Consider the following 16,197-nt stretch of genomic DNA (forward strand, 5'->3'; position numbering starts at 1 on the left):
ATAACTGGAGAAATTTCTAAGAAATTTTGTGATTACTTAGAATAGGGTAGCATCTTTTTTTCCTACAAGAAAATACTTAAATAGTTAGGCATGTCATGATGCCTGTATCTTAATTCTAGATGGCTCAGTCAAACAGAAAGGAGAAGCAAAACTCCCAAACGCTATGCACTTGCCATAAGACTAGAAATTAACCAAGAGGAGAAAGCTTAGAAAACCACCTACATGGAAACTAAGTAACTCTCTGCCTGAACACAATTGGGTTAGAAAAGAAGTTAAAAAATGAAATAAAAAAGTTCCTTAAAAAATCCAACAAACCAAAAAAAAACCCTCCACACCAAACCATGCACTTTTACGTAGTTGTTGTTGTATACAGTCCCCACAGGTGACCCCCCAGCGGGTTTTCAGAGGCGGTTAATCACGTGGGAGGAGGCTGCCCGTCCTTCTCCCACAAAGCAGCTGGTGGCCTTGAACAGTGTTTCTTTGAGACTGCAGTGCAGCAGAGAGGGAAAGAATAAAATCACCTAAAACTCCCCAGAGGATATGAAGTGCAAACATGTACAAAAGTGGTAAAATATTAAGAATTCATTTAAGCGATGGTTTGTCAGAGCTCATTCTAGTATATTTTAAAAAACTTTTTTTAAGTTTAAAATTTTTCTAAATTCAAAGTTTAGGAGAATAAGTCCCTAGGCAGGACAAACAGCTAAAATGTTTAGCTGCTAACTGAAAACTTAAGACATTTGGGTTCACCTAGAAGAATCACCTCAAAAGAAAGGACTGGTGATTTTCTTCTCAAAAATCAGCCACTGCGGGGAGCTCTGGTGGCCTAGTGGCAAGAAGCTGCACTGCAATCCCAGAGGAACACGGTTCGAATCCACCAGACACTCTGCCGGAGAAGGAGGCGCAATATCCTCCTGTACCAGTCAGATCTGATTTGACGGTACACGCACACAAAATTAAAAAAAAAACAAACCCACTTAAAAAAAAAATCAGCCACTGAAAGTCTTAAGGAATAAAGCTCTATCCAATACACATGGGGTGACTATAGGATGGACTTGGCTTGATGAGAGCTGTGACTGGTATTAACAGTCAAACACTCTCAAAGTCACTCTTTTCTGAAGAGTTGTTGAATACTTGGAGAAGAGATTGAGGTTGTTAAGAACTTCACCATGCTTGGTTCCACAATCAACACTTCTGGCACCAGAAGTCAAAAAATCAAAAGACTACCTGCATTGGAAAAGTCTACTATTAGAGACCTCTCTGGAATACTGAGGAGCAATGATCAATCTGGAGGCTAAAGTATACCTGATCCAGGCCATGGTCTTTGCAATCACTTGCTATCTATGTGTCAGAGAGTTGGATAATGACTAAGGATGATAGAAGAATCAATGCATTTGAGTTGTGGTGCTGGAGAAGAGTGTTGAACATACCATGGACTGCCAGAACAAACAGGTCTGTCCTGGAGAAGGTGAAACCAAACTGCTCCCCAGAAGCAAGGCTTCTGAAGCTCCATCTCACATATTTTGGGCACACAGCCAGAAGGGACTAGTCCTTGAAGAAAAACATCATGCTTGGAGGGATAGTGCAGGAGAGGAAGACCCAGGATGAGATGGATTGGCTCAGGGACTAGAGAAATGGTATTAGGTTTGTCAGAGACAATGAGATTGGCTCAGGATAGGGGAGCGTTCAGAGCAACTGTACACAGGGTCACTATGAGTTGCAAGTGACTCGGAGCTCTGGTAGCACAGTGGTAAGGAGTTGCACTGCCAACTCAAAAGGCATGTAGTTCAATTTCTTGCTACACCGCAAGAGAAATATTAGCAATCTCCTTCTGTGTGATTTACTGCCTCTGAAGATCTGTGGAGGGTCAACTATTAGTCAGTTCTGACTCAAAAGCACATAACATCAACAAATTTCATATGTGGGTGTTGTATTAACTTACCTAACAAAACACAAATCCAATAAAAATATAAGGAGAAAGACTTCTTTGTAATTCAGGAAGCAGTAATTATAGCCAAATAACAGTGACTCTGTAGACTTCTGGATATTGGCTTCCCTCTGTTTCGTGTGCTTTGGCCTTTGGAAGCCAGTTTTAGTAATAATTTTTTTTACCTTCTTTCTAATCAGCAAATACAAATTTTAGCCTGCATTTCTAACGTGAACAAAGAAAACATCCTTCTCAATGTTACATAGATTAATTAGAGCCCATTTAGAGAAAAGTATCTGAAACAACCCTATTTACTATCTTGACTTTGGGGAACTTTCACACATCAAACTCAGATTTAACTTCAATAACAAAAGGGTTTTCAAGGTCAGGTTTGATTAAGGAAGTCCTTCAAAGAAGTCTCATCTGTCAATTTCTCCTCCTTGCATACACCCTTAAACAAGCACAAACACCAGTAACGATAAGAAATGCATATAACAAGAGAGAAAGGGCATCTCCCATTTCAATGTAGGCAGCAGCAAAAACAGTGAAATGAGGAGAAATGGTAGCTATGCTTAAAGTGAAGTCATGATGCTGGAACTGTGAGTTAACTGGATCCTGAGGACTGATGGTTCCAAAGGAACAAGGTGTATTTACAATTCTGATCTAAAATACTGCATTTAGGGATGCTGAGGCTGAAAAGTTTCTTCTGATACCACCTGGAAGCACCCATTACCTCTATGGAAATAGTGCTGTTACTCAGGAAAAACATAGTGACTGCTCTAAAAAAAAGCCCCATCAACCAAGAGCTGGTACAATTTCAACATTTAGTTTGTGTTTGAAACTGGAACGGAAATAATTCCCCACAGTTTATTTTTATAAGATTTTCCAAGTTAAAAATTTAAAGTTAAATGTTATAATTTCTAGGGAGCTCTGGTGGCCTAGTGGCAAGAAGCTGCATTGCAATCTTAAAGGTGAGCAGTTCGAATCCATCAGATGCTCCACTGGAGAAGGCGGGGCAATCTCCTCCTATGCCAGTCAGATCTGATTCGACATACAACAAATTTAAAAAAGAAAAAGAAAAGGTTATAATTTCTGTGTCAACAGCTAGGTTTAAAAGAGATGATTTCTTTACAGTATCTTGCCACTACTCAATGTTCCACAGACAGTTGATGGCCAGGGAGATAAGACTTATAGAAGATTTTAAGACTGAACAATACATAAGACAGTTAACATTTATTCAAAAGTTTAACTTACCATCTGTTCCTGAACCTCTCTCTTTGCTTGGGAAAATCCCTGTTGTAACTCTTCAAGTAAAATCTCAGATGCTTGGGCCCTTAGGACAAGTGCAGAGATCTGGGTTTTGGTTTTGGTTTTTTAAGAAAAAATGCAAACACAAAAAGCACAGAGTTAGGAAAGTGGTTATTCTAAACAAACTCTTCCTGCAGAATTGATAATGTTTTATTAGGCTACCTTTTATCTTCTTTAACAGATGTATGCAAATCAGCTGAGTACAGGCTTTGGGATTTTTGGTAACACAAGGCAGTGCCTACAGCCCCTTCCATTTTACATTAACAACAGATACTATTTGAATTTCTAAATTAACCAATCCCTGTCATCAAATTAATTGCAACTCACTTTAATGCTACAGGACAGGGTAGAACTAGATTAGTTTCCAGACTATAATCTTCATGGAAGCTGACTGTACATTTTCCTTCTTTCTCCAGGGGTGAAGTTGACTAGTTCAAATAACTACCTTTGTGGTTAACAATTTAGCACTTAACAACTGCACTACCAGGATTCCTTACATGCATCTCTGGCAGTTTATCAACCTATGTGACATAAATATTTCTAAAATAAAATTTAAATTTAAAAACACAAACAATAAAACATCGATATAAGGGATAAATTAATCTCTTCCAATTAAGATTCTCTGAAGATATTTATTTACAAGCAAAAAACAATTATCACGGAATTCTAAATGACTTTGAATTACTTTTCCTGTTTCTGAGGAAAACTAAATGTTACTGAGTCTAGAACAAGAGTTATACTGTAAATCCAAACAATCACGTTTGTTGTTGTTGTTGTTGTTATGTACTGCAGAGCTGGGACCAACTCATAGCGGACCCTCCTATGGGTTTTTAGAGGCCATAAATCACACAAGAAGACTCCATCTTCTTCCCATGGAACAGCTGATGGATCTGAACCATGTGCCTTTTGGTTGACAGCACAACCCCTTATAATTAAGCCATTTAAAAAAAAAAAACCTCTGTTGTCAGAATTTTACTTTCAACGAGTTGTTGTTAAGTGTCGTCAAGTGGAACAAAACTCATAGCAACACTATAAACAATAGACATGAACCCTGTTCTTTAACTATTGTTGTTTCTCTACGTTCATAGTTTCCAGAAGCTGTTGTTTAGGAAGTGGATGGTACTCCTGTTTCCAAGCATGTCTTAATCTGGGAGCTCCACCAAACACTGTCCCATCATAGGTACCATTATGGCATTTGGCACACTAGTGGCACAGCAATCAGCATCATAGCAACCCCAAGTAACTTCAATACAGCAAACTGACAAGACCAGTGCTGTATCACACAGAAGACTGTTCATCCCAAACACAATTAACACCAGGCCTGAGGTCCCAATCGTTTTAAAAACAATGGATTATATGAAAAAATTTTTCTCACTTTGAATGAGAAAAGCTGAGTAAACTATTAGCATATATCTACTTGAAGAATCAGAGACAAGGACAGGGGAGAAGGACACATGGGAAGGGAAATGCACCATCCGGAAAAGTTCTTCTGTAGGAACTGGGCAATCACAGGCGAGCCAGATGCAGTCATGACAAGTTGAGCCTGGAAGTTTAAAAACCTCCTTCAGTACAGGGTGGCAAAAACAAAAGTTCAGGGCCCACTAAATAAGTAGAGACCAGATAAGCAACCTGCAGGAATTCCAAAGGTTCACACTCTAAGGATAAAAGATAAAATAACCTAACCCCTTTAACTGAAAAACCAAGCCAAACCAAAACAAACCAAACCCTTAATCCTTATTATACTAAGTTAATATGACCAAGGCTTTTAAAATCATGAGTTTATTGCGTTTCAAAAGGAAGATGGTATTATCCCAGGTTTATTGTCTAGTTCTCAAATACATTGTCTAGTACTCAAGTGAGAAGTTATCAAAAAGCATGATAAAAAATAAAATTAAAAATAGGTCCATAAGGAACTCAAGTATGTGAATTAGCAGACAGACATTAAAATAACTATGCTTACTATGTTCAAAGATATAAAAGATACAATTTAAAACTGGTAGAACTGATAGCAATAAAGACTAAATGAAAATGGTATACGAAAAACTAAAATCACCTAAAATTCAAGCCTTGCTGATTAATAGTGAAAACGTGGAAAGAACCTAAATGTCTCACAACTGCAGAATGCACAAATTATGGTATATCCATGTAAAAGTTTATTCACAGCATTTAAAAAGAACTACAGGTACACAGAATATTGTGGGCGAATTTCACAGACATGACAATCAAATACACACTATAGGATTAGGTTTCTACAAGGTTCTAGAAGAGGCAATACTAAAATATGGTGTTAAAAGTCAGAACACTTATTGCGGCTTTGTTCACAATAGCAAAGAGCTGGAAATAACCCAAGTGCCCATCAACAAACAAATGGATAGAGAAGCTCTGGTATATTCTCACAATGGCATACTATGCAGCATTGCAAAACAAGGAACTCATGAAATATTATGCAAAATGGATGACCCTCACCACAACAAGATAAAGGTAAATAATCTAATAGAAAAATGGGCACAGGATATGAACAGACACTTCACTGAAAAAGACATTCAGATGGCTAACAAGCACATGAAGAAATGTTCAAAATCCCTAGCTCTAAGAGAGATGCAAACCAAAATAACTATGAGATATCATCTCACCGCAGACAGAATAACAAAATTTAACAGAACAGCAAGCAACAAATGCTGGTGAGGTTGTGGAGAAACTGGAACCCATATTCACTGTTGGTGCGACTGTAAAATGGTGCAACCACTGTGGAAGGCGGTATGGCACTTTCTCAAAAAGTTGCAAATAGAGATACCATTTGACCCAGCAATTCCACTACTGGGAATATATCCCACAGAGACCATAACTGAACATCCAAGCAGATATATGCACACCCATGTTTATTGTGGCTTTGTTCACAATTGCAAGGAGTTGGAAACAACGTAAGTGCCCATCAACAAAAGAATGGATAGAGAAGCTGTGGTATATTCACATCATGGAATACTATGCAGCATTGAAAAACAAGGAACTCAGGCAATATTATTCAAAATGGGTGACCCTGGAGGACATTATGCTGAGTGAAATATCTGAGTCACAAAAGGGCACATACTGCATGGTGCCACTGTTGTAAAACAGGACTGACCTTGGGGTTGGGGAGAGACTGAGAAAGATGGGTTCAATAATGTATACTGCATTGAAACAGATGAGGGAGAAAACTGTTTAAAAGGGATATGTGATTAGGTATCTTCGTCATAACAGGAGTCTAGAGCGAAGGCTACATGGTGGAGTGGATCTAGGGCAGGGTTTGTAAAACAATGAAAGAATTTTTCTTTTACTTTTTCAAGAGGGGAGTGTACTAGAGGGGAGGGTTGGGAGGGGAGAAAAGTACAGCAATGAATGAATGGAAATCCAAAGTCTCTGTAAATATTTACTGAAATTAATAATAAAGTTAAATTTTAAAAAAAGAAAAATGGATGACCGTGGAGGATATTATACTGAATGAAATATCTCAGTCACAAAAGGACAAATACTGCATAGGGCCACGGTTGTAAAACGGGACTGATATCAGGGTTTAAGGAAGACAGAAAAGGAGGGGAGGAATGATGTGTATTGCATTGAAACAGATGAGGGAGAGATCTGTTTAAAAGAGATATATTCTTGTCATTACAGAAGTCCAGAATGAAGGCTGCATTGCAGAGTGAACATATGGGGAGGGACTGCATAACAATGAAAGAGTTTTTCTTTTCAAGGAGAAGAGTGATTTGGGGGTGGGGGAAGGGGTGTACAGAGAGAAAAGTGCAACAATGAATGATTGGAAATCCTAAGTCTCTGAAAACTTTCATTAAAACGAATAAATTTTTTAAAAAAAGAAAAAAGAACAATAGTGACCTCTCTGTAGTGAAGTGTTTCTTGACTAGAACAGAGAGTGAGTGTCATAAGTGTTCTCTTTGTTGATCTGGGTGGTGATTAAACTGGTAAATTTTTCCACAAATTAAAATCTAGAAAATTGTATACTTTTTATCTGATCACAAGAGCAAGGAAAGAAAAAATGTAGATAAACTGGACTTACTGTCTCTGACACACCACTCCCATTACCCCAGTCACAAAATCAATCCATCTCATGGAGGGTCTCTCTCTCCTGCACTGTCCCTCCATGCTCCCAAACATGACGTCCCTCTCCAATGACTGGTCCCTCCTTGCAACATGCCCAAAGTATGTCAGATGAAGCTTCAGAATCCTTGCTTCTAAGGAGTAGCCTGGTCTCACCCTCTCTAGGACAAACCTGTTTGTTCTCCTAGCAGCCCATGATATATTCAATACTCTTCTCAAGCACCAAAGCACAAAGGTATCAAATTTCTTTTTATTTTTTTTATTGGTAACAAAAGTTTACAGAAAACTTGGATTTCCATTCTTTAGTTGTTGCACATTTTCCTCCCTAACCCTCACGCAGTTCACTTTTCTCTTTTAAAAGATTATTTCACTGTTGTACAATGTACCTTTTCACTGTTGTTGCTTATGTGCTATCAGTTCACGTTCTATCATCCCTAGTCATTGTCCAGCTTTCTGATGCAAGTAAATGCAAAGACTATGGCCTGGATCAGGTACACCTTAGTCTCCAGACTGACACCATTGCTCTTTAATACTATGAAGAGGTCTCTGACAGCAAACTTTCCCAATGCAATATGTCTTTTAATTTTCTGGCTGCTGGTACCAAGAATGTTGACTATGGAGCTAAGCAAACTAAAGCTGTTAACAATGTCAATCTCTTCACCATCTATCATGATATTGCCAATCAGCTCAGCAGTGAGAATCTTTGTTTTCTTGATGTTGAGCTTCAATCTATATTGAAGGCTACAGTCCTTAAACTTCTGCTACAAGCACTTCAGGTCTTCCTCAGTTTCAGCAAGCAGGGTTGTGTCATCTGCATAATGTAGGTTGTTGATGAGTCTTCCTCCAATCCTGATGCCACATTTCTCCTTGTAGAGCCCAGACCCCCAGATAATCTGTTCTGCATATAGATTGAAAAGGTATGGAGATAGGACACATCCCTGGAGTATATCCTTTCCAATTCTGAACCATGCAGTGTTTCCTTGCTCTGTTATGACAAAAGCCTTCACATATAGGCTTCACATAAGCATGAGCAAGTGTTCTGGATTCCCATTCTTCTCTGAGTTAGCCACAGTTTTTTGTGGTCCACCCAGTCAAATGCTTTTACATAGTCAATGAAAAACAGTAAGACATTCCTCTGGTACTCCCTACTTTCAGCCAAGGTCCATCTAACATTAGCTACAATATCCCTAGAACCCTGGCCTCTTCTAAACTCAGCCTGCATTTCTGGCAGTTCTCTTTTGATGTGCTGTTCCAGTTGTTTTTGGATAATCTTCAGAATTTTGCTTGCATGTCATATTAACGATGTTGTGTTGTTGTTAGGTGCCGTTGAGTCACAGACAAGTCATAGTGACCCTATGAACAAAAGGCCTGAGCACTATATTAATGATACTGTTCGATGATTTCTGCACTCTGTCAGATCACCTTTCTTTGGATTAGGAAAAAATAGAACGAGATAAAAGAATAAAACAGCTAACCAACCAAAAACAACCCTAGTGAGAAAACTATTTAAGAGGTACTGGAAGAAATCTTCCCAAGTATTATGAGAAAAGAGAAAATACACATTCAAGAAGCTGAGTGAACTCCAGAACAAACGCCAAAAGAAAAACACCATGACAAATCATTATCATTTTTTTAAAAATTAAAAAAAAAAAATCCTGAATACTAGAAGTTGAATTCTAAAAGGAGAATAAAAAGTTACTGATAAAGAAGAATCATTAATATTAAATTTCTCAGCAAAAACCATGCAGACCACAAGGCAATGAGATGATACACAAAAAATTGTAAAAGGGAAAAGCTATCAATCAAAAACTCTATACCCAGCAAAATTGTCCCTCTACTGAAGACAATATTAGGATATTTCCAAATAAACAAAATAAAGATGCTTTTGAAAACTACATTAACCCTACAAGAAATAGTAAATGGTGCACTATGCATCAACCAACAAAGACTAACAATTCAATAAGAAAAACAAAAATAGCCTTTTCTATGAAGATGGTGCCAAAAGTGAAGAAAGAAGCCCCTGAAACTCCTCGAACCGAAGCCAAAACAAAGGCATTAAGGGCCAAGGAGGCAGTCCTGAAGGGCATCCACAGCAAATAAAAAAAAGATCCGCACATCACCCACCTTCTGGTGGCCTAAGATTCTGAGACTCTCCAAAGGTAGCCCAAATACCCACGGAAGAGCTTGAACACTATGCCACCATCAAATTTCCCGTGACCACTGAGTCAGCTATGAAGAAGACAGAAGATGACAACACACTTGTGTTCCCTGTGGATGTCAAGGCCAACAAGCACCAAATAAAATAAGCTGTAAAGAAGCTCTATGACATTGATGTGGCTAAGGTCAACACTTTGATTAAGATTAAGGCCTGGTGGAGAGAAGAAGGCCTATGTTCGGCTTGCTCCTGACTATGATGCTTTGGATGTTGCCAACAAAATTGGGATCATCTAAATTGAGTCCAGCTGGCTAATTCTAAATACAATTTTTTTTTCTCTCGCTCTCTCACACACCCTAAAACCAGATACCAAAATATTAAAACAAACCTTATGACTTGAGCAGGAAACATCCCCCCCACCTCTTAATGGTAAGTAAACATGAAAAAGAAACACTGATCTCAACAGCAGTCAGAGCAAACAAACTAATCACAATTAAATATCATTACATCACACATCCAATCCAATTTTTTAGATTGGCTATAATTAATTCTGGTAGTTTTATGGTAAGGAGTTGCAGTGACAACCCAAAGACATGCAGCAGAATCCACTAGCTGCTCCACAGGAGAAATAAGGGCAAGCTTCTCCTGTGTTACTGTCTCTGAAAACTTCTCCTGTAAAAAACTGTCCTGGATTACTGTCTTTGACAACCTGCTGGAGGGTCAATTAAGAGTCAGTTCCAACTCTATGGCACATAACAACAAAATGACATTATTATCATGACTGACAAAAGGAAGTTTGACAGCAGTTGTGAATCCACAGGAATTCTTCTCTAATAATGCTGGTACAAATATTTAAGAAAACTGTTTGGCATTATTACCTACTACTGTTGTGTCCTGTCTCCATACCTTTTCAACCTGTATGCAGAACAGATTATCTTGAGAGGCTGGGCTCTATGAGGAGAAATGTGGCATCAGGATTGGTGGAAGTTCTATCAACAATCTGCACTATGCAGATGACACAAGCCTGTTTTTTGACTGAGGAAGACCTGAAGCGCTTGCTACAGAGGGTCAAGGACTGCAGCCTCCAATATGGATTGAGGCTCAATGTCAAGAAGACAAAGATTCTCACCAATGGACCAATTGGCAGCATCAGGATGGATGGTGATGAGACTGAGATTTTTCACAGCTTCAGTTTGCTTGGCTCCACAGTCAACACTCTCGGCACCAGCAGCCAGGAAATTAGAAGACGTATTAGGAAGGTCTGCTGTTAGGGACCTCTCCAAAGTACTGAAGAGCAATGGTTTCTCTCTGGAGATTAAGGTGCGTCTGATACAGGCCATGGTCTTTGCTATCACTTGTGATGCATCAGAGAGTTGGACAATGACTAAGGAGGATAGAAGGAGAATTGATGCCTTTGAGCTGTGGTGCTGAGAAGAGTATTGAGGGTACCATGGACTGCTAGGAAAACAAACATATTCATCTTGGAAAGGGTCAAATCGGGCTGCTCCTTGGAGGCAAGGATTCTAAGCCTCCGTCTAACATACTGTGGACATGTTGCAAGGAGGGACAGGTCCTTGGACAGGGACATCATGCTTGGGAGGGTGGAGGGAAAGAGCAGAAGGAGAAGACCCCCTATGAGGTGGATTGATTCAGTGACTGGGGTAATCGGGATGGGGTATCGGAGACTTTGTGATTGGCACAGGACAGAGCACAGTTTAGGGCTGTTGTACATAAGGTTGCTATGAGTCACAAGCAACTCGACGGCACATAATAACAACAACTGTTGAATACACACATTCCTTTTAACACGAGTATTCATTTCTCTCTGAAGTACACACCAACAGATAAAAGTGCATCAAGCCCTGCTCAGAAGTGTTCAAAGTAGTATTATTCAAAATAGACAAGAATAGGAAATACCACAAACCACCATCAACATAAGATGGACAAATTGTGGTATAGCCATATACCGGTACAAGCATCAGTACAACAATAAAAATGAACAAGTGTCCTCACTGAATTCCACAAACAGTTGTGAATAAAGACAGATACAAACAGATTATGAGCTGATTTTTTTCCAAATTAATACACAGACAAAAATCAATGTAATAGTGTTAAAAACAGGTCTTTGCTTACCTCCAACAAGGAGGAATAGAGGAAAAGAATGTGGCTTTCATGGGTAGTGGCTAATGTATTATTAAATCTTCATGTGGTAGCCACAAGTGATATTTCTGGCATATTTTTGTGTTTCTTTTTCACTATACATTATACTTTTAAAAATTAAAATAATAACTATCAGCAAGGTTCTTATGCAGTAGTAAAACTTAGTAGAAGTGAAATGAGAAAGGGGAATCGGAGCCTTCTGATGTTCATTAATCATTTAAAACTTATTGGTGCTAAATTAGAGCTGACTCATGAACGATCCTTCAGCAGGTTTTCTGAGGTGGCAAATAATCAGGGAGGAGACTGCTCATCTTTCTCCCAAGAAGCAGCTGGAAGATCCAAACTGCCAAAGAGCTTCTACTTTGAATTAGCAGCACAAAGCCTCAACAACCATGGCGCCCGAGCTCATTCTCTCTCTTTACAGCCACTGAGTAGGACTGACTCACAGCTAAGTCTCCAGTGTGTGTTCAGAGGCTGTAAATGACACGGGAGCAGACTGCCCATCTTTCTCCCTCAGAACAAGATTCTAGAACTGAACTGCCCATCTATGGGTTGGCAGCACAACTTCCTATCCACTAGGCCACCAGAGATCTCTAGTTAATTCAAAATCAAGTATTTAAAATAAATTAACAGAGAATGAACAATATGAGATCTGTTAATCTCAGTCAGGGAAATACTAACAATCAGATCTTTCAGGCAATAAAGAAATATCATGATCTAGTCATCGTGGTCTACATTCTAAAGACTTTCACTTACTTGATGACTTGACTCTTCAGTGCTCTGCTTTATGAAGTCTTCCAGCTCCTGTTTATCTTTCATTGTTTTCTCTAACTGATCATTAGCTTGTCTTAACATCACCTGTAGTTTTTTCACCTATAAAAAAATTAAATTCAAAGAATTGCAATTCTATGAATTACAAATGCAAAATTTTTTAAGAACCTATCCTTTTTATTCTAATTAATACTCTAGATTTGTCAGTTCATAAAGAAATGAGATGAACAGTCTCATGGGATTACTGTTTTCTGCTTTATAAAAAAACAAGTTTTTTTCTCCATACAGTATTTCATCTGAAAATATCTGCTTCTCCTTTTGGGGTTCTCTAAATTTGGGCACTGTGATACTAATTTTCCATCTACAATCCATATTAACAAAATAAAATTTTCTCAAAATACAAATCATGTATTATAATACTTATAATCCCCAAATATCCAGTATAATATGTAAATCTTTTCCATCATTATTCCTTCCTCAGATCGCAGCATAGACTTTCTGTGCAGTGTCCTCTTCCACTGTTTTGTAACTCACACCTCCTATACACAGTCATATGAACAACCCCCAGTTCCTATAACACATAATGTTCCTCTGTAACTTTGTTCCTTTAGATATCTTCACTTTTCTTGAAACAAAGAGAATAATTATCTTTATAACAAGGAAAGACATTTTTTTCTTTTTCATTTTCTTCATACCTAGTTTCTTAAGCCTTGAGTGTGTTAGAAATTGTGAGGAGAGGGTTCAGATCTGTTGTACATAATTTTGCTATGAGTGGTTCTCGACTCAACAGCACCTAACAACAACTATTATTTAAAAAAAAATTGGAGTCATTGCTGCGGAGTCAGAACTGAACCCGGAATCATAACTGACCCTGAAGCAGAATTTTGGAGGCTGTAAATTGCATGGGAGGAGACTATCCATCTTTCTCTCTCTTTTTTTAAAAAAATTTATTATTAATGTGAATGAAAATTTACAGAGACTTTGGATTTCCATTCATTCATTCATTCATTCAGTCATTGTTACACTTTTCTCCCTTTCCAACCCTCCCCCCTAGTATACTACCCTCTTGGAAAAGTAAAAAAAAAATTCTTTCAATCCTTTCCCCCCCAAGGTCCACTCGACTGTGCAGCCTTCGCTCTGGACTCCTGTCATGACAAAAATACCTAATCACATATCCCTTTTAAACAGTTTTCTCCCTCATCTGTTTCAATGCAGTATACATTTCTGAACCCATCTTTCTCAGTCTCTCCCCAACCCCGAGGTCAGTCCTGTTTTACAACAGTGGCACCACGCTATATTTGTCCTTTTGTGACCAAGATACTTCACTCTGCATAATGTCCTGCAGGGTCACCCATTTTGAAAAATACTACATGAGATCCTTATTTTTCAATGCAGCATAGTATTCCACTGTATATACCACAGCTTCTATATCCATTCGTTTGTTGATGGGCACTTAAGATTGTTTCCAACTCCTTGCTATTGTGAACAAAGCCACGATAAACATGGGTGTGCATCCATCTTTCTCTTGAGGACTGGTGGATTCAAACCACCAAAAAGAGAGAGTATTTGGGTAGCAATGCAACTCCTATAAACTGCTACCAGAGCTCCCCACTCTTATACCAACTCTATCAAAGCTTAAATAAATGTTAATGAATTAACATTTATGACAAATAGCAATTAAGCAATATCTATTCCAAAACCAAACTAATATAACTTTCAATTAAGCTTTTACTCCATTAGAGGCAAGCGTCAATATTTTATTTCTCTAGGAGAGGAAGGCCCTCTATGAGGTGGATTGATTCAGTGACTGGGATAATTGGGATGGGAGTGTCAGAGACAGTGCGATTGGCACAGGACAAAGCGGAGTTTAGGGCTGTTGTACATAGGGTTGCTATGAGTCGCAGGCGACTCGACGGCACATAACAACAACAACAACAATTCCTTATCTTAAAATATTTTCTATGAGCCCAAGCTCATAATAGTACCAGTTTTAGGCTCTGAGAAAAGGGAGAAGCAAGGGAGGGAAGCTGTCCAGGCCCCAATGTACCAAACTATGTCTGCTGGAAGTCATTATGTTAATAGCTAAGCTGATGTTGTTATATATGATCAAGTTGTAATCAAACCTCCAGCAGGCATGAGTTTTCAGAGGCATGAGTCACACTGGAGGAGACTGTCCATCTTTCTCCCACAAACAGCTAAGTATAGAAGCTGTGATGGCACAGTCCATGGGAAGCTGCACTGCTAACCCAAAGGCAGTGCCTCTGTGGCTGTTCAAGTCCACCAACAGCTCCATGGGAAGAAAACAGGCAGTTTGCACGGGAGAGGAAAATAGTGCAATTTACAGTGTATGAAACTCATTGGAAGATAGCTACAATTTGGCTTTATTATTATCCAAGTTAACTGTCATATTAAGATTGTACATCAACTGGCTGCTATGATTTTTTAGTGTGGCAGCTGTGATCTAGTCAATTCTTTGATGAGGCCTGATACAAGTGTATCATTCTTTTAATGGGATTTACTATGAACAACAAATAGGAAAAGAGGGAGTTTCACTGGTGGAGTCGTCTGCACCCTGTATATATAAAGTCTAGTGGATATGGATGCCAGCTTTTTTTTCAATCTTGATTCTGCATCTGTCTCAAAATCATTTTGGTCCTTTAGATTTGACCCAGTAGTCTGGCAACCTTGGATTTATTGGCTTCTATAGCTACATGCCACAGACCTGGAACTTGACAGCCTCTCTCTCTCTCTCTATCTACCTCTATGTATATTCATTCACTGGCTTTGCTGAAGAATCCACATTAAGGCACTAATAAAGCAGACACACAAAAGCAGATTTTACAGTAAGCACTCAGTGTAAATATAACTGCCACTGCATGTACCAGATCAGCTCATAACTGAACAAGGATATGCTTCATACAGCAAATGGGGGAAAATTACTTATGTACCTCTGGTGAAAGTCACAACTCATCAATCTGGCATATCCAAAGGATACTCACCTGGTCTCTTGTTTCAGCCTCCTGAATCTGAATTCCTTGTAACTGTTTCTCATAATTGGAACACATATCACAACGTCTACCAAGTTTGTTTCCAGCATTATGTACCTGAAAAACACCAAAGTTACTTTTTATCAGGCAGAACAAAGTAAGTTTGTATCACATAGTTGAGTTACACATGAATGGCCTTATCTATGTTACTTAAGGCAGAACAAAAGTAAACAATTTCTTCAGGGTCTTAGGATAAGAAATTACAATACAGGCTCAGAGTCTAAAAATTTACAATATCTAATATAGGAAAGCAAAGAACCCAACTTTATCTCTAAGAGATACTAAACATGGCATATTAAGAGAAAAGCAGAAAGCAAGCCCAGGAACCATACCAAGGTGCTCACAATTTAAATCAATATGACAAAGCCAAGAAAGACATTACTGTGTCAAGTTACCATTTCTCCAGTTCTAATTTCAAAACAGATATTAGATTACTATATAACACTTTCTCACATATTTTTTGCATGAGACAAAAAACCGTTTCAGATTTAATAAACTATTCCACTTTTTGAGCAAAAGCTTCTTTAAAGAAAAGTAACTCTGAGTAAAAGAAAGCACTAGATAGCTGAAAAACCTGGATTCTAACCCAGAATTCTAACCCTTGTGCTACTAAGCCAAGGGGGAAACATGTGCAACTCACTTGGCCATTCTGAACACATTTCTTCTTTTGTAAATGGGGCCAATCATGTCCTGACTACATCACTGTTACCATGAAGCATGAAGTGATGAAGTATGTGCAAATA

At 38.5% G+C, this 16,197-nt stretch overlaps 1 protein-coding gene across 1 annotated transcript in view; it reads right to left on the reverse strand.

Moving 5' to 3' along the window:
• The window catches only part of RABEP1 (rabaptin, RAB GTPase binding effector protein 1), an 81,085-nt gene that overhangs the window by 11,333 nt on the left and 53,555 nt on the right, over positions 1 to 16,197 (reverse strand). Inside the window, exons 10-12 of the mRNA XM_006899807.1 lie at positions 15,407 to 15,511; positions 12,393 to 12,509; positions 3,179 to 3,277 (exon numbers count right to left, since the gene is read on the reverse strand). Of these exons, the coding sequence (XP_006899869.1) occupies positions 3,179 to 3,277; positions 12,393 to 12,509; positions 15,407 to 15,511 (321 nt within the window). The remainder of the gene's footprint in view (positions 1 to 3,178; positions 3,278 to 12,392; positions 12,510 to 15,406; positions 15,512 to 16,197) is intronic.

This window comes from Elephantulus edwardii, unplaced genomic scaffold, assembly GCF_000299155.1.
Source record: "Elephantulus edwardii isolate Elephantulus edwardi_28Jun2011 unplaced genomic scaffold, EleEdw1.0 scaffold00267, whole genome shotgun sequence".
NCBI classification, from domain to species: Eukaryota; Metazoa; Chordata; class Mammalia; order Macroscelidea; family Macroscelididae; genus Elephantulus; species Elephantulus edwardii.